At 41.8% G+C, this 20382-nt stretch overlaps 1 protein-coding gene across 1 annotated transcript in view; it reads left to right on the top strand.

The window, feature by feature from the left end:
• LOC126252471 (uncharacterized) overlaps window positions 1-20382 on the top strand; it is a 751218-nt gene that overhangs the window by 395124 nt on the left and 335712 nt on the right. Inside the window, exon 5 of the mRNA XM_049953366.1 lies at window positions 870-1004. Within this exon, the coding sequence (XP_049809323.1) occupies window positions 870-1004 (135 nt within the window). The remainder of the gene's footprint in view (window positions 1-869; window positions 1005-20382) is intronic.

Here is a 20382-nt window from a genome sequence, read left to right as displayed (position 1 = left end):
ACTGAGGAGAGATCGCATTGGAGGACGGTTGCTGGAAATATACTTACTCGCTAAAAGTTGATCACTAAAATAAGAAAGACTGTTCTCAAAGACGATAAAACTCCTACAAGGCAGTATACCTACTTTAGCATTTTTTTAGTTCGAGATGACGACATTGGCATAAAAATATAAATAACACAACGACTTCTTCTACCCTTTGCGCTTCGCTTGAACCGATGAATTAAATATTGACATTGCCGCAGTCATTGTGGATGAACTTCCCACTTTCTTCATCGTAAACTAAAATAAAGATTTCTCTCTCTCTCTCTCTCCACTCTACCTGCCTGAGCTTCTCTGAAGTCTACAACTTTCTTCGTTCAGTAATTACAAAAATTGCACATTTCGTCTCTAAGCGGTTGAAGGCGATGTGAGCCGCAATTTTAAAAGTTAGTACGTAACTTAAATAACTATTTTGGAGTCTGAATATGTCCCTTGTATCCTGATTAATTACAACTGACGACATGTAAGAAATAATAATCACTCTTTACAGGACAAAACGCCTTTATCCTCTTTTTCTCTTTTGGATTTTACTTGTATCTGTATTGCGGTCCATGATAACTGAACGAATGTCACCAATCAATCAACGCTTTTCCGTACGGCTGTAGAAGAATGTTAACCTAGTTGGAACTATCTGACACCTGTAAACAGTAAGAGCAACAGGGCTCGACTCCAGATGGTTGCGATTCGCAGGCAATGCTATTGTCTGTTGGTCACTGCTCACGTCCTCATTCGAATGGCTCAGCTGTTAACAGCGAAAATATGCCACAGTTTTCTCGCTCTCATGCAATCGACTCTCGCGTCATTTCACGTCCCACCTTTTCCTGTTGCAGTGGCTAAGTACGGCTCCTGCTGGCACGTGGCTTCCGCCAACATCGTCAGCAGCTACCGCGCCTTCTCCAAGGAGAAGATGGCGGTCACGATCGGCGCCTACATAGGCCTGGAGCACGTCAACGTCACCCTCACCGGTAAGTTATACTCCAGCTTCTACAAGCACCTGCTCCTGTGGCCTCCACGTAATGCTTCTGTTTCATTAGCGCGTAGAAGCGGATTCTCATTCATGGCTCTGTAGCGCAGAAAAAAAAAAAAAAAAACAAAAAAAAACCCAGAAATTTATCCGCGATACTGCTGGTTGAGCTAAGAGTGTTTGTATTAAGTTACTTGAAGAAATACGGCAACAGAAAAAAGTCTGGTTGCTAAATTTCTTCAAGATATTAACTGTTACCGGCACGGTAATAAATCTGTGTTTTCAGGTAAAAAATAAACTCATTTTTCTTGTAAGTCAATATACGATACTCGAATGTCTGGCAGACATTCATCTGACATAAACTACCCATAGAGGAGGCACAGTGGTCAAATACGACTCGCGGTCGGGAGAACGGCCGACTCGTTTCACATATTAATTCATCTAATTGGTCCAGACGACTTACTTAATATTTCTTAGTTATAGCTTTACCCCTTTCTACATAAATAACAGAAATATTCCCTTTTTGCATCCAGAAAACACTAGCCATCCCTTTCAGGAGTTGAGTAGGATTTCGCTGTTCTTTGTGCTAGGCCATCGATTTCATTTTAGTACTTCCGTTGTTCTGCCTTTTCTGGTTAGAAATCGTGGAGCAAAACTCGTTCGTGGATCACCGCACATAACAGGAGAATTTCTTTGAAACCCTTCTTATCGTTATTATTTAAGTAAGACTTCAGTAATATTTATTTTTTATTACGTCTACTTTGTCATCTCAATGTCACTCACACGTAATCGTTGATTATTCAGCTTCATAACACACAACTTTTCTTCTGCGCAGCTGCTAATTTCGCAAATCCGTTTACTATAAACCATCCAAAATGGAAAAGAAATCGATTACGTCCTTGTTTTTCAGTTCATCGCTTTTAATTTCACAACCATGGGAATAAGATATTTTTGCTGATTATGATGGCACTTGACTTCGGTTGTTGCGCAGCCTGAATCAAGATGACATAAATAAAATTTCGTAGATATCACACCATTTCCATCCCAACAGAGATCTTTTAAACTTTCCTTCGCAAACCGTCCAGGACAACGAGAATCACAAAAAGAATCGTCTAATTACATTAATTTCAAATTCTTATTGTGTGGGAAATGCAACTTATTAGTAGAGGTACACTGATACAAAACAATTTTTCTGAAACACAATACGTTGGTTAATGTGTTTTCTTTGTGGTGATAAAATTTATCAAATTACGTGTCATCAAGATACATATCAAACGTCTATGTAAATGTACTAGCTATGAAGGTAGAAGATACTATCTTTTGTCATTTTTCGTGAAGACAGAACCAAGAGACAAGGGAACGGTTTGTCATTGGATTCAATTTCCTATACTTAATATGTTCTTTATATACTACCACACTCTTGAACATGTTTCGACCAAGATATCAATACACACTCCTTAACAACAGTGCAAAAACTGTATGACAGGAAAGGGTGACAAATTTACGACCGGAGAAAATTTTGATCCTTTTCTGGATGAACTGAGTTCCTTTTTCAGTTTTCTTGTGAATAGAATCAATGAAACAACGTTCTCGGATCAAAGAGACACGTGTATTAAATGGTAGAATGAAAATACTATTGAGAAGGAGGCGGGGGCGGAGCAATTCAAGTAGATCGATTCCCTTGTATGAGATACTCATTTGAAAGTTTCTGCTCTTTGAGGATAGTTAGGGAAATAAGTTCTAAACAAATTCTGCATGTTTGTGCCGTTAATTTGACATCCTTGAAGGGTTACTGGCGTTGTCCTACCATCCGAATATAAGTATGTCGATCGGGCAATAAATATGGGCTAATATTGGACAGCGTACTTTGATCTGCACTGAGTACAAAACTAGTAACACTGTTATTATTGCTGAGGGCGCTATCACATTTAAAAAGGAAATTCTCAGTTCCTTAAACTCTCCTAGACTGCCGTTACATCGCTATGCCACAAACAGGGAAGAATGTGGTCCTCCTATACAGTGTAGTGTAGACCCACTGGCCGGCCGGGGCGGCCGAGCGGTTCTAGGCGCGACCGCTACGGTCGCAGGTTCGAATCCTGCCTCAGGCATGGATGTGTGTGATGTCCTTAGGTTAGTTAGGTTTAAGTAGTTCTAAATTCTAGGGGACTGATGACCTCAGAAGTTAAGTCCTATAGTGCTCAGACCCATTTGAATCATTTTTGTAGACCACCGTATCTGTATAATGTGTTCTGAGTTTGTGCGAACAAATTAATCAAACTAGCAAAGAATAAGGAAAAAATAATTTATCCCATGGATTACATTTATTCCGAGGTACTTCTTTTCTTTTAAAATATCGCAGTCTAATTGTCTGTTAATGAATTACGTAAAAATCATAACATCCGATACATGATTCGAGACAATAAATAAAATAACTACAAGGTAAATACAAATACGGGAAATAATAGTGTGATATTTTGTCTCATCTTCACCTTTTCTCCCCTCAAATAATAACAGGTTCTGTCACAAAAAAAAAAAAAAAAAAAAAAAAACCACAGAAAGACAAACAAAATTTACAAGGTGCACCAAGAATCAAACCCACTTACTTGAAATTCGTGATCTTGTACGTTGATCATTTTTCTACCAACTCGAATGACGAATGAGTAACTTTTCAAAGATGTGTGCGGTCTGGACTAATATGTCAACATTTTCGATTTCTCTATACTATTAGGTTGCGAACTGGACTTCTGAAGTATAATTTGTTTGAATCTTGTGTTGATAATACCTTGTCTGACGAGGAGCATGATGTGAAACAGCTTCCGTATCGTTTTCCCTACCCAGTTAACCGAGATTAATTGCTAATTGTTTGACCTCGGTTATTTCGAAATCTAAAAGTTTTAACTTACACCTGTTTCACCTGCGATGCTTTTGAATCTACCCTCTCCCTCATCTTCACCACCATATTCGACTATTTAACTAAAGTTGATAGAAATCGTTAAGCAGCGTCTGACCTTTCTAGTAGGACACTATTTTCTTGTTGTGACGGTATATACAAGGTGGTCGAAATCGGTCTGAAAAGCTCGTGAGAATGTTGCAGGGGATATTATGCTCAGAAATAGCTGTTAAGAAAACAATTCGATAGTTTGCTCCATTAATATTGAAGTTACGCAATCGGTCTTTGCGCACGCAGATTCAATCAGCCTGCCAGGCAGTGCTGCCAAACGTGTTTTTCGTTTGGTTTTCTAAAGTCGAAAAAAAATGGCCTGATGCGATTAGGACTCTGCACTTAGGCTTCCGCACAAACTTAATTGTGTAGGCAGAGAGTTCATACGTTCCGGGAATCGAGATTCTCGTCCATCAATGCTTGTTATCGGCATTGTTACTGGCAAGACATTGGTCTCAGGGATTCCAAACTTTTCGAGAATGTTTTAACTTCATTAATATAAATGTGACATACAATCATTAAGGAGGCAGGTGACCAGTATTATAATAATCAGCCGTTCCCTATTCAGGATGACTGGGTCGCAATAGTAAAAGTCAAACATCAAGCAAGGAATAACATTATTCCTCATATGACGTGTTTCGGAACGTATCCATCATCAGATATCCAGGAGCGATTACTACACGTAAATATGGCGTTTCAAGTTTGCGAGTATCAAAATATGCAACGTAAATGGCCGTATCTTTTGACTGCATTCACTTAGAAGCTTCAATGCTTTTCACCTTCAAGGGACCATAGGCCTCAGTATGTGACACTAATTTCAGCTCGATACGTCTACTCGTTCGTGAGAAAAGGGTTTTTAATAGACGGACAGACAGGCAGACAGATGTACCGACAACGAAGCGATCCTATAACAATTCCGGAACACTAAAAACGCAACCTTTGCTCCCCTGTCTGAAATTTATCACTTCCGGAAAAGGCACATTTTAACTGGCAATGAGCGTTTCAACAAGTGGTAACTCACGTACTCGCGTGAAAATGCTTCAATTTGCTCGCGCAAGGACCTATTCGGCTAATTTCAGTACTAAATAATTCGGAAACGTCGAAATGAATTTTTTTCTCAACAATCATTTCTCATTACAATCTCCCCTGCAACATCCCTACACGCTTTTCAAACTGTTTCTGACCACCCTTTGTGCAGCGTTGAACGTGCGTTACAAGCTAAACTGTGCATTCAACATGCACACATTCTTAACTCGCCGGAAATTTTCATCCAACCACTACTTCGAAAGAAGTCGGTCAATAGTCACTTCTATTAGCAGCAACCGCACCGAAATACGCCGCTTACTGTGGATGTCTACAGTATCTTGACATAATGAGGTCCCCTTTCACTCGTGGTCGTACCGCACCGATTTCGTCCAGAGCGCTTGTATTTCAAATCGATTCTTTCGAAGAGAACAGCGTCCGTTCATTCAGATGAGTCACGCCGAACACAAATCTGGGCCGGAGCTAACGCCCAAGTTGTGAATCAGCTTCCGTATTGTTTTCCCCGTCCAGAAAACCGGGCTTAATTGCTGGTCGTTTCCCTAAATCACCCACCATGACAAGCGCCCCGGTCGCTTTCGTATCCAGAGTCGGCCCGATCTATTATATCTCCCGATCTGCAAGGCTGTACCTTACCGTAATTCGTGCAATCACTACAAGATGAGAGATTTGAGACCCGGCGTTTAGGAATGTGAGCGGTCGTAACTCTGCAGGTATTTCCGCGAATTACTCAACATGGTACGCTATTGAGATGACAGTGCTCGCAACTTACGCCGTGGTTGCTTTTGTTACGATATCTCGGGTCACGTCGACGTAAAAGACGATAGGAGTATCACATTTATGACTAGATTCTACATAGTTTTCGCAACCTTACTGGGGGACTACGTACAGCGGTTACCGCTCAAGGTTTCGAAAATGAGTCGCCCCTAAAAAAGCAACATTCGGAATGTCTTCTGCAAGCTATGATTTACCGCTGTCTCTCCATGTCAGCAAATTTAGTAGGATTTTTTCATTGCACTTCGTATGCAAAGCGATATCTGCACAATGAATGGTGCAACAGACAGTTTAAGACGTCCATTTAGAGAGGTATATCTCTCCTTCCATAGTAATGAAACATCACGCTTCCTAGGTGAGAACTTTCCAACAGAATATCAGACAGTAATGAAAAATGTGAATTTCAGTGAAGAGTTACGGACGGTTTTCACTGCTTCAGCAGTTTAACAACTATCAAGAAGTTATAGTTTACTTCATCCATTGGTACTTATATCTCTGGGCCAGAGGTACAATAAAAGAACAAAGAGTCACATAAAGATTTTAGTAAATGGGGCGCCCTCCGGATGATACATATATAAGTATCAGGATCATTAACACAATTTTCAAGACTGAAAAAGAAGCACTGAGAGTTAATACCGAAAATAATAGGATCATTGGCAACGGTGAAGACTTTCCGGCTACAGAAAGAAAGGCAGGAAACTGGCCATAGCATTTCAAAGGGACCATCTCCAGATTAGACTCAAATCATTTTGGTAAACCAATGTTAAAGTAGATTTAGACAGCCAGAGAAGAATTTGAATCTCGCTGCTCGTGTTGCCTTAACTAATTTGATCCTTCGTTCGCTTCAAACTAATCTCTTTGAAAACCTACAAATTCTTTGGTTCACAGGACTTGATGTAGTGAAACTAACCACAAATACTGTTGAGGTTTCCAATAGCTAACAGCTCAAGATCATTAACTACGAATTTCATATTGACAGCGTCGTCCTAATTTATATAGTGTAGCTGGGTGATCCATGTAGACCCGGCTCGTAAGGAAGTCCCTTACAGAATAGCCCACACCCAACAATCCGTTGATCTTGAAGCTCATGGAAAGCTACAGATACCCGAATTACCGCGTCTACCGAACAATTCTCGTGCAACTGCCCTTCGTTGCCTTGAGGTGTGCAGTCTTGTAGGAAATCAGGGCTCTTCAAATTTTATTTAAGTGTGTAACGCAGGTGAAGAATTTGAAATATCTCAACATGCCGAGCTACATTTAATGAGGTACGATTATATAAGGGGGGATCAAATAATTTCCGTTTGAGGGTGTTGCAGCAACTTGTATGTAACGTGACGCGATTCCGATTCTGGTATATAATCACCGGCCTAGGGGCAAGGGGTTAGTGTGCCACTCGTGTCTTAACGACGTACGTGCGGTAGATGTGGAAACGTGAACTATGGCGACATTATTACCTAATGCGTCTCAACAGGACCAAGGTGTTGTTATTCTTTTCTTGGATGCCGAGGAACAAACATCGGAGACATCCATCGGAGAATGAACAGTGTGTTTGCGTTTTTTGTCTTGCAAGTACATCTGCCTCTGCCTTCCAAAAGCCACCGTACTGCATGCGAGAGACGAAAGTAAGGCGTGAGCATTGTAGTAACAAGATCACTTATTCCCTTCCTGTTCTGTCGCGTATGGTAGGCGAGAAGAAGAAATGTACTCGTGGTCATTGGGTGATATGCAAAATGTTAAATATAAGGCGTAGTCAAATGAAAATGAGACATATAGAGAAAAAAGTTAATAAACTCGTCACTGTTTCAAAAGTACGCCATGACTGTTACTACATTTATCCCACTGTGAGACAAGAAGGACAATGCCTTCTTGGAAAAATGTTCTCGGTTTCGTACGGAACCATGATTGTAACCATGCATCCACCTTCTTCGGCCACAGCAAATCGACGGCCAGGAATGTGTTTCTCCAGGGCTACAAACAAACGGAAATCGTATGAGGAGAGAGCTGGACTGTTTGGGGAGGACGTGTAAGAGGTTCCTAGCGACACTTTTGCAGCGTAGTCGAAATGACCTTACAACATGTGGACAGGCGTTATCCTGCAACAAAATTATGGCGTCCGTCAACCCGCTGCTCACTGGCTCTCTGGAACACTGCGCCACAATCAATAGACAGCAGTACGTGGACACTTCGCAAAAACTGAAGCTTGGCATCAGGTCCAAACGCACAGGGATGTTTACGGACGGCATCGTTCTGTTGCAGGAGAATGCCCTTCCACATATCGTCAAGGTTGTTTCAAGACACTGCACAAGATTCACTGGGAACTCCCTACACATCCTCCTTACAGTATCGATATCTCCCCACGCGATTTCCACATTTTTGGAGCTGTGAAAGAGACCTGCGTGGCGGTCGATTTGCTTCGGACGAAGAGGTGCACGCCCGGATACAATCATGGTTCCATCGGCAACGGCAAACATTTTTCCATTAAGGAATTGACCGTCTTGTCTCTCAGTGGAAAAAATGATCAACAGTTACGACGATTACTTTCAATACAATAAACAGGTTACTTGCTTTTTGCCAGCCAATTACGTTTTCATTTGACTGCCCATATTAATATCTTTCTTTAGTTGTACTATTTCGTAGAGTATCGGAAGTTTGACAGCCAGATTTTCCATGACACAAGTCGTCTTGGACGTAACTTCAGCCAAAGAAATTTGTTGAGCAGTTCTATGACTCTCCTGCGCTGACTCAACTAATCCAAATGTAACTGCGCAGATCCTGTTTGAATCTTATCTATCTGTTCCTCAAAGTAATGTGGCGAGAGATGCAGACCGTCGAACATTTATCAGGAACTGGTAGGACGTGGGTTTGCCCCTCTTCATGAGTGAATTACACTTCTTTCAGATTCCCCCGATAAATCTCAGTTTGTTATATACTTTCTTCACAGATACGTCAACTTGGCTGTTTCACTTTATACAGCTACGGTCAGGTACTTCCAGCTACTTGACAGTTATGTCCAAATCTAGTAAGTGATCACCGATGTGGCTTTGACGCCTCGTACTGTACCTGCAGCTGCAATCTGAACAGCAACTGGTGTCACAGTGACACAACGAACTGTTACAAGTCTTTTGATTCAAGGACAGCTCCGAGCCAGACGCCCTGTAGCGTGCATTCCTCTGACACCAAACCACCATCATTTGCGTCTTCGGTGGTTTGAAGCGGGAGATCATTGAAGGCCAGGGTGGATATCTGTTGCGTTGTCTGATGAAAGCTGGTTCTGGGCTGGTGCCAGTGGCGGCTGTGTGTTAGGAGCAGGCCAGCTGAGGGCCGTCAACCAAGCTGTCTGTGTGCTAGATACACTGGACCTACACCTAGAGTTATGGTCTGGGGTGTGATTTCATATGGCAGCACGATGCACCTTTACCCCAAGTTTGTACGTCAGTCAGGTAATTCGGTCTGTTGTGCTGCCGTTCATGAGTAGTATTCCCGGGGTTACTTTCCTACAGGATAACGCTCGCTCACGTACTGCTGTTGTAACTCAACATGCTCTACATATTGCCGACATGTTGCTTTGACCTGGTCTGTGACCAGATCTGTCTCCAGTCGAGCACATATGGTTCATCATCGCATGACAACTCCAGCATCATCCACAAACAGCATTAATCGTCCCTGTATTGACTGACCAAGTGCAACAGGCGTGGAAAATGGCTCTGAGCACTATGGGACTTTACATCTGAGGTCATCAGTCCCCTAGAACTTAGAACTACTTAAACCTAACTAACCTAAGGACATCACACACATCCATGCTCGAGGCAGGATTCGAAACTGCGACCGTAGTGGTCGCTCGGTTCCAGACTGAAGCGCCTAGAACCGCTCGGCCACACCGGCCGGCGCAACAGGCTTGGAACTCCCTCCCACAAACTTACATGCAGCACCAATAAAACACAATGCATGCACATACGCAAGCTATCGTTCAACATTCTGGCAGTTACACAGGTTATTAATCTACCAACATTTCACATTTTCAAATTATCCCTCGCTTGCAATAACCTGTGATCTTGTAACGTTAATTACTTAAATATGTCACCTTGCCAGATATATTCCCGAAATTTGATTACTCTACATTAATTATTGTTTGGTGTTGCGATTCTTTTCCATTAGTGTACATACAACAGCTGTGCTTCTTATTGTAACTTGATAGATGAAATTAGACATCGAAGATGCAGGGTTCGTCCATTATTTCTCTTTCTCTGTATTTCTTGGCTGAATATTAACCGCTATTTTTGATCGTCCTTCTTCTTGCACTACAAATTTTACCACTGAAAGTCTAACTGAAAACGGAGAATCCGTCATACGAATCTTTCTCCCAGTTGGGGCCATGCAGAGAAAGAGTAAAGAAGTTGAGGCACGTAAGCGCAGTTCAGAACAAATCCAACAAGAGGTGAATGTAGGTTTTAAATAACTCAATTTTCTAATGAGTTTTCACCAACCGTATAGCCAAAACCCCATCTCAGCACCAGACCAAGATTCATGAGAGTCTTTATTTCGTTGTAAGCCACCTTCAGTATCGAAATCGCACGCTATTACCTTTCCAGCCGGAAGTTCCCGCGTAACGACCTCCTAACGGTCCCACCCACCTCCTCCGTGCGCACTATTGCGCCCTGCTGCCTGAAGAGCAGACACTGCTATTCCAGCCAGCACACGGCTGGCATCGTGCTGATTAGCCTACTGAGTGGCCTTTGTGAACGGTGGACGGGTCGCCAGAGGTCGCTACGTCGAGCTTGTCTGGCTCGTTAGCGACCACGCCTGCCCTGGTCTAGGGCAGCTGAGAACAAGGGTGCACCACGAATGAACAGGGAGTCATTAGTTCCTGGTGCTCTACCAGTAACACGACACTCGCAAGCACTAACGAACGGTGTGTTACATCACTAATGCCTGCGAAATATCCAGCGCTGAGAAGGATACTCGTACATCTGTTTGAAAAGAAAGTTATACTACAGGTAGAGTAACAATTACGATTACATAACTATATTTCTGCCTCGAATCTATGACTTTAGTGCAAGCTGAAACCCAAAGTTCTGCAGTCGACCTGTCTAAACGCCGCGGCGACATGGTGTCAAAAAGTCTCTCGAGAATCTTTTTCCGTGAGGTTTGCCCACGACTCCACAAAATTTCGAACCGCGTGAAGTGGCACTTTTAACGACACTGGACTTGCATTCCGGAGGATGGCGTTCCAAGTTCCCGTCCAACCATCCACTTATAGGTTTTTCGTAAGTTTTCTAAGTCGCTTAAAGCAAGGGTCGGGAAAGTTTCTTTGGAAAGGCCATACTCTCTTTCTCTTCCCCCATCCTTTAAAATAATGTGTTTGCACAATATGTGCTTCACTTTTTGCTACCAAAAACATCGCATTATATAAATAAAGGGCTGTTTATTGTTATTACTCTAGTTCCTTGGGCTATAAAAAGTTCCTGTGGCTTGTCGAATTGCGAGGAAGTTTGGATGTGTCTCATTATTTCTGAATTTATAGCATTTCTGAAGGAAATTTACTTGTGCTTGTTTTATAGCTACTGGTCGCTATTTGTCCAGTGCACGTATGAAGAGTAAAATAAAGTTTAAGACAATTGTCAGGAAGAATCAGTGTAGCGGGAAGCGGGATAGTGAAGTAATGAGGAATGATGAGAGGCCTATGAAGTTCTTTAAGGATGTGGATACTACAATAAGGAATGCCAGAATGGACAGTTCAGTTGAAGAGGAGTGGACGTCTCTACAAATGGCAAAGACGTTGAACACAAACATTAGTTCGAGGAAAGTAACTGCGGAAAAAACTTGAATAACAGATGAAATGCTTCCATTGATCGACGAAAGAAGGAGATACAAAAACTTTCAGAGAAAGACAGCAATATGAATCACTGAGGAATGAAATAACTAGGAAGTGAGGGGCTAAATGGCTGCAGGAAGAAAGTTAAAAAGTGCAGAAAGAAATGACTGTCGGAGGGACGGACTCGGCTTACAGGAAATTCAAAACAATCTTAGATAAAATTAAAAGCATGACTGGAGTGCAATGTGAATTCCAAACGCAGGCAGAGCACAGGGCGGATAGGTGGAAAGATTATGTTGAAGGACTCTGAGAGGGGGAGGACTTGTCTGATAACGACATGAAAGACATAGGGGATCCAGTATTAGCGTCAAAATTTAAAACAGCTCTGGAAGACTTTATATCAAATAAAGCTTCCATCGAAATTTCTAAAATCATTGGGGAAATGGCAACCAAAGGACTATACAAATTGGTGTATAGAATCTATGAGACCGGCGACATACCATCAGACTTTCCGAAAAATATCAATCATTCAATTCCGAAGATTGCAAGGGCAGGTAAGTGCGAGAACTATCGCACACTCAGCTTTACAGCTCATGTATCCAAGTTGACGCCAAGAAAATGTGCTAAAGGATTGAAAAGAAAATTGGGGATCTGTTAGCTGATGATCAGTTTGGCTTAAGGGATGGTATGGACACCAGAGAGGTAGTTCTGACGCTGCAGTTGATAATGGACGCTGATAGGATTAAGCGATAGGGAATATACAATACGTACAAGAACCAGGAGCGAGCAAGCACACTGGGAGACGAGGAACGAAGTGCTCGGATTAGAGACGGTGAAGGACAGGGATGCAATCTACTGCCAATACGGTTCAATCTGTACACCGGAGAGTAATGGCGGAAATAAAATAAAGGTTCAAGTGTGGGATTAAAATTCATACTGAAAGAAAATGAATGATAAGATTCGCTGATGACATTGCTGTCCTCAGTGAAAGAAAGCAGAATTACAGGGATTATTGAATGGCATAAACAGTCTAATGAATACAAAATATGGATTGAGAGTAAACCGAAAAAAGACAAAAGGAGTAAGAAGTAGCAGAAATAGCGATAACGAGAAACTTAACATCAAAATTTGATGGTCATGAAGCAGATGAAGTTAAGGAATTCTGCTACCTTGGAAGCAAAATAGCTCATGATGGACAGGGGAAGCAGGACATAAAAAGCAGGCTTACACAGGCGAAGAGGGTGTTCTTGGCCAAGAGACGTCTGCTAGCATCAAACATATGTCTTAATTTGAGGAAGAAGTTTCTGAGTATGTACGTTGAAGGACCGCATTGTATGGTAGTAAAACATGGACTGTGGCAAACTGGAACAGAAGAGAATCGAAGAATTTGACTTTTTTTGCGGTGATTGTAGTGGACTGTAGCGGTGGAACAGTTGAGAGGGGGAGGCGGAAGATAATAGGACCGAGTAAGCGACAGGAAGAGGGAATGGAAAAGTTGAGGTTCGTATAATAATTGTGTGCTTGTGCGTTTATTTTAATATATTTATAGTCGATTTTATTAAAGATGAACAGGTACAAATACACAATCACGCACAAAGCCATTCGCAATGCAGTTTTAGGCCACTAAGGGTGCACTGCATTGTGGAACGCGAGACGATTCCGACGTACACTAATAGTCTTCGTTTAACTGCGCAACTGCGAATGCGCCTAGGCTCTACTAAATATTAATATGCAGTTGAGAATCAGATAGTTTCAAAACTCACGACTATGTGTTCAGCGTTATTTAAACTATCGAATAAACTAAAAGCAATGAGCTGAGAATGAGCTCTATTCGTGTTAACGGAGGATACCTTCAAATGCGGAAAGTTACTTTTCGTAAATTCATACTAAAGTGAGGAGGCACTTACGACAGAGGGCGTTCACTTCTTCTCCGCGTTGTGAAGACGTAAACCGTTACTAATGGCATACTCTACAAAGTAGCTTACCACGTAGTACGCTCATTTTCACAGAGCGCCTTGCAACAGCGCTCCAGCCGCAGCAAGTTCCCAGTACGGCCGGCAGGTCGTTTCAGTCCGGTGGGCACGCGCTATCTTCACACACCGCCGCACTCCAACACCTGATAAACGCGTTTGACATTCAGCGTAGCTTGAAAAAGGCAATTACCTCGCCTGTGGTGGCACACCATGAAATTCCATAATTGCTTGCAGAGATGAAAGATGAAACGTAGAGAGAGTAAACAGAAGAGGCGAGGGAATAGAGAAGGAAGACGGTAAGGTTGTATAATAAGTGATGGGCGTTGATGGATCCGGTAACCGTCTGTAGAAAGAGGAGGGAGAAAGATGTGATCGAAAATAACGTATTTTGTACTGGACCAGTGGTCGTCGAACTGCTACCAACTGTTTGTACGGCTCACAGTTCTCAGTCATGTTTTATAATAATACGGATCTAGCAACTAACAGACGAATCCAAAACCGTCAGTTAAGGCTAAGCGCTTCTTAAGAGTGCACTTTTCCTGCTCAATAACAAACAAAAATACTTACAGACACAGCAAAGTTTTAAGATGTGCTTGATTTTAACTGAGGTTGTTAAGTAAGCTGGCCTCTTACAACAGGGACGAAGCTTACTGCAAGGGCAGACAGTGGGGTGAGAGAATGTGGTAGGGGAATTGTTTTCTTGTCTTCCATTGCAGACAACTGATGAATCTGCGTGCGCTGTAGCGGTCAGATGCTACGGTGTAAATTTCAAACGGAAGTTACGTGAATTCGTAGCAGAGAGTTGGAGAGAGGGTCATCTTCAAGTGCTGTATATACAGTATTTTTAACAAGGAATAAGAAATTAAATTAAGGCTGTCGTAATAGAACGGAATGAGTAGAGGGAAATTAAAATTCAAAACATTTTAATTTACTGATGTGAGCCTGTCTCATAGTGCATAATCCATTTAAATATAAATACAATTACTGTTATTAACCAATTAATCATCAGATCACAAAAAAAAACTTCCTCAGGAAACTACAGTGCCACAACATTGGTGTCCATAAGGGTGCTATAAATCGGAAATAGAGAATACGAAGAGTTTCAAACGGTGTCGTCGATCAGTAGCTGGATATCAGCGGCGAAATTATCGCGCCGTTACTGTAGCTTGTCTACTGGGGGGTCATAACACATCAATTTATGTGGGTTACGAGTTAATTATAAAATCGGTACATGTGCCGCACAATGGCTCTCGAGGAAAAAAAGTTTGGCGACCACTGTACTAGACCATCCCGCTGTTTGTTATATCGATGCAAGTAACTGTTTTGTGAGTTTGACTTAAGTCTTTTATGTCCTGGCAGACTTCTTCGTATGGCTGAAGCTTTAAACGGATCGATAAAGAAGCTGATTTCGAAATAGTACTTCATAAAGCCGGAGTTAGCAGCAAAACTGTTGTTTGAGAAGTGATAATTCGAGTGACAAGAAATATTTTGCATGAATTCCAAATGAGATGCAGCTGTAATAGTTGCAACTTATATAATAGAAATATTTGTTTGTCTTTACTGCAAATATTTTGTTCATTTCCTGAAACGTTTCTGCCACTGGCCCTCTTCGAAAGTGTTCTACAATCAAAATAAAGTGTTCAAACAGCAGTTACACACATAAAAACATATTTGTTATTTTATCTGGCCGAGCGGTTCTAGCCGCTTCAGTCTGGAACCACGCGACCGCTATGGTCGCAGATTCGAATCCTGCTTCGGGCATGGATGTGTGAGATGTTCTTAGATTAGTTAGTTTTAAGTAGTTCTAAGTTATAGGTGACTGATGACCTCAGATGTTAAGTCCCAAAGTGCTCACAGCCATTGGTTATTTTATCCATCATCAGAAACTGTAGTCGTATACAATGAAATAATAAGCAACCAGTTTCATAAAAGAAATTTAATTTCTTTCACGGTTTCAGGCACTTAGCGCTCTTCTTCAGAAGGTTATGCCTGTACATTATTTATGTCAATAATAAAATGCATACAGCATGGTCCTAAAAAATGTATGCAAGATCAATAAGTCATACAATTGTATTACGCTTTGCTCCTGCAAATATTATTAGTACATACAGCAAAATGCCATGGTCCTAAAAATATGTGCGTAAGTAGTACAACTGTATTACTTATTGCTCCTGCATATATTTTTAGGCACTTTATTATACACACACGCAAATAATGCGATGGGCATTAACTTCTCAAGAAGGGCACTAGGTGCCTGAAACCGGTAAAGAAATTAAATTTCTCTTATGCAAGTGGTTGCTTATTATTTCATTACATAAAAATATATACAGTAATTAGTTTCAGAGTGACACGAACACAAGTCGATGCATTATATCTTGTCGCATTTGCTGATAAAGCATAATTGTAGACTGAAAGGTTATATTATCTTCATAGCTTTCACAGCTACAAGTTCAGACGTACCACGACACAAATTAATATTAAGGAACACTTCAATTTTGTTGGCACAAATCATCAGTGCAAACAGATAGGACTGGCCTTTAAGAAAGCAATTTAGACTCCAGACGGCACTGTAGAGTAGACAGCACGATAAGAGAAAAACGCGATGTCGAATAAAGGACTGTCGCTTGGTGCATCTTTTCCACATCCAAGTACCGTACATTACAAACAATGTATCTTACCTCACAATTAATAGATGATGCTTGGTACATTAATAAACAAAGATGAAGACAAATAAGAAGCAATTAATGCATGAAGTATAAAGCTATTGCGATATAAAATTAAATTTGAGACCTACGTATATAATTTAATAGCAGCCATAATTGTTCTTAAGTTTAGTTTGCGATGGTTACGTATTCAACTGAAAAATAAAACACGCTGTTTACAGCCACTATTATTATTTACTAGTTCCACAAAGTGCTTCGATGACTTACCCACTCATCATCAGTCTTGTTATATCGAAGAAGTTTTTTTTGAATTTCTGCCAGTTTCTGCGAGTAGCTCTTGAAAGTGTTAAATGTTCCAGAGACAACTGAACCGTTGAGTACGTTTTTTTACCTTTTTTTATTGCGCATGAATATTTTCATTTCTTCGTATAAACTCAATACATGTCCTTTGTTCAATTAATGGCGTACCTCAAGCTCTTTATCAGTCTTGCTGAAACTGTGACCTGAATTTTTGATGTGTCCAGATCAGTTCTGACTGTATGAATTAACACGATCTTTAGTCCATGTAATTATTTTACACCAGCAGCAACGTATGCCTTTAGACTTGTTCTAGATGACTGTGGCACCTGTCGGATCCAGAGTAGATTAAACCGCGAGATGCAAATAAACAACTTTCCGTGCTGACGTGTAATGTAATTGATTTATCTGGCAACACTATGGAGTAAGGCGTCATGGGTGTTTACGTCATGCAGTCTGAGAAAACGGCCAAGATAATTTCTTGTGCTGTTCTTGTTTAAGATGGCGGATTAGTTTCTTACCGTCACAATTCTTCTAAAACAAAGTTATTTCTTAGTAAAAATTGCGTTGCAGCTGCATCCTGATAACAAATTGAGTTTTGCGCGTAATTATTTTTTTTATGTCAAACATTGCCTTTAAACTTTAACATAGTTTAGTGATTGCCATTGTCATTTATTCTCCATCGTTTACATCATGTTCATGTCTTCGCTGCTGATATACTGCATCTGGCATGTCTTCACATCCAGAATGAATTTTCACTCTACAGCGCAGTATGCACTGATTCGAAATACACCTGTGAACCCAAAATCCAGGTTCCAGTCCCGTTCCGGCACACAGCTTTAAAATGCGAGAGGGTTTCAACTCATCATATTTTGTCCTTTATTTATGCTTGTTCCTCGTTTTGGGACAAGAGATCAGCTTTAGTGCAGTTTAGACGTACTCTTTCGAGGGAGTCTTACCTCATATGTATGAAGATTTATTTATTTTAACATCACAGTCTCTCTACGGCTCTCCCTGGCAACATGGAAATTTGGCCTTGATGTCTTAACAAATTGTCTATCATGCTGTACCTCTTTCTAGTAAATGTTCTCCACACGTTAATTTCTTCAAGAACTGTGCGCAGAACCTTCTTATTTATTACCGTCAGCTTCACTTCCGATTTGTCAAAGGACCTAGCAGCCCTGGGGCATGAAGACACCAGGAGGAACCGAGCAGAGAACGGAAAGAAATGGAGGCATTTGTGGAAGCAGTTCGTGGTCTGCAGGTCCTGTGATTGACGGAAGATTCACCAAGCGCATTTTCTTTGGTGTTTTGGCAGATATTTGCAGTTCCGGTTTTGCAATGTGTAGCTGGAATCAGTGCCCATTGTCGTTTGAAAGAGTCAGTTTTTTTTTTTCCTGTTGAAAGCGGAATGTTACATGCCCATGCGATAGAGCGATCTCAGATTAGTGTAGCCCCTTATTACTTTCCTTGATATGTATTAACAGGGACAGTAAAGGACGGTGGATAACCAGTACTCCAGTAGCAAATGAGCAGGGCTGCTGTATGGAGGTAACTGTCAGCACGGACCAGAGCACGACACGAGTCGCTGTCTGAGTACTGTTTATTCATCGTGTTTTAATGTTCCTGTTAATACATATAGATAAAACTAAAATTTCTCTTTAAAAATCATTTTCTCTGTAGCAACAACAACGCTTGGCGTCGCATGAAATACGTGATGAGCAGCATTTTGTTGGGCTGACTCCAGCTACTCACTGCAACAACGACATTGCAAGTATTTGCCGAAACACCACAGACTTTTAATAAGAACACGCTGTATAAATATCTAACGGCTGTAGTTAAGGTACAACTACTCACAGAGGTCCAGTGCGGGCTGTGATTATCGTGTGGCAACGAAACTTGGCAGATATTCTAATGCTTTAATTTTGAACATATTGACGCGGGAAAAAATTACACTACTGGCCATTAAAATTGCTACACCAAGAAGAAATGAAGATGATAAACGGGTATTCATTGGACAAATATATTATACTAGAACTGACATGTGATTACATTTTCACGCAGTTTGGGAGCATAGATCCTGAGAAATCAGTACCCAGAACAACCACCTCTGGCCGTAATAACGGCCTTGATACGCCTGGGCATTGATTGAAACAGAGTTTGGATGGCGTGTACAGGTACAGATGCCAATGCAGCTTCAACACGATACCACAGTTCATCAAGAGTAGTGACTGGTGTATTGTGACGAGCCAGTTGCTCGGCCACCATTGACCAGACGTTTTCATTTGGTGAGAGATGTGGAGAAAGTGCTGGCCAGGTCAGCAGTCGAACATTTTCCGTATCCAGAAAGGCCCGTACAGGTCCTGCTACATGCGGTCGGGCATTATCCTGGTGAAACGTAGGGTTTCGCGGGATCGAATGAAGGGTAGAGCCACGGGTCGTAACACATCTGAAATGTAACGTCCACTGTTCAAAGTGCCGTCAATGCAAACAAGAGGTGACCGAGACGTGTAACCAATGGCACCTCATACCATCACGCCGGGTGATACGCCAGTATGGCGATGACGAATACACGCTTCCAATGTGCGTTCACCGCGATGTCGCCAAACACGGATGCGACCATCATGATGCTGTACACAGAACCTGGATTCATTCGTTAAAATGACGTTTTGCCTTTCGTGCACCCAGGTTCGTCGTTGAGTACACCATCGCAGGCGCTCCTGTCTGTGATGCAGCGTCAAAGGTAACCGCCGCCATGGTCTCCGAGCTGATAGTCCATGCTGCTGCAAACGTCGTCGAACTGTTCGTGATCGAGACGTGGCTGCACGATCCGTTACACCCTTGCGGATAAGATGCCTGTCATCTCGACTGCTAGTGATACAAGCCTTTGGGATCCAGCACGGCGTTCCGTATTACCCTCCTGAACCCACCGATTCCATATTCTGCTAAGAGTCATTGGATCTCGACCAATGCGAGCAGCAATGTCGCGATACTAAACCGCAATCGCGATAGGCCACACCCGACCTTTATCAAAGTCGGTATCGTGATGGTACGCATTTCTCCTCCTTACACGAGGCATCACAACAACGTTTCACCAGGCAACGTCGGTCAACTGCTTTTTGTGTATGAGAAATCGGTCTTAAACTTTTCTTATGTCATCACGTTATAGGCGTTGCCATCGGTGCCAACTTTGTGTGAATGCTCTGAAAAGCTAATCATTTGCATATCACAGCATGTTCTTCCTGTCGGTTAAATTTCGCGTCTGTAGCACGTCATCTTCGTGGTGTAGCAATTTCAATGGCCAGTAGTGTAGTTCCACTTTGGTCACCAAGTGCAAATCTGGCATTGTGAATGCAAGAAAGACGTATAAAAATATTTCCATTTGTTATGGATTAGGAACGGGCCATGGGCAGAAAAGGTCAAACAAGTGAAAATGGCATAATGGTGATTTTATTATTAGCCGCCGCTTACACATAATTTGTTCAATATAAGCATCAGAGACGTCGACGAGGTGCTGCATCCGTAAAACGACGTGATCAACAGTTGCTCGCAGCATTTCCGGTGGAACCTGAGCAAAGTGTTCCTGTGTACTAGTCTTCAGATCAAGTAGAGACGGAACGTGTCCTTGTAAAAGATGAAGATAGATATTGTAGATATTGTAGATATTCTGCAAACCAAAAGTCACATGGATTCACATCAGGTGATCTTGCTGGCCATGCATCTGGAAAACCTCTGGAGATAACACGTTCGTTGTAGGTTACATTATGCAGATATTTCACTGGGCGAGCGACATGAGGAGTTGCCCCATCTTGCATGAAAACACTGGTTTCTACGCAGTAGCGCTCTTACAAGGCAGGAATTACATGCTGCACAAGGAG

This window comes from Schistocerca nitens, chromosome 4, assembly GCF_023898315.1.
Source record: "Schistocerca nitens isolate TAMUIC-IGC-003100 chromosome 4, iqSchNite1.1, whole genome shotgun sequence".
Classification (NCBI taxonomy): domain Eukaryota; kingdom Metazoa; phylum Arthropoda; class Insecta; order Orthoptera; family Acrididae; genus Schistocerca; species Schistocerca nitens.
This window is presented reverse-complemented; position numbering and strand designations above follow the sequence as displayed.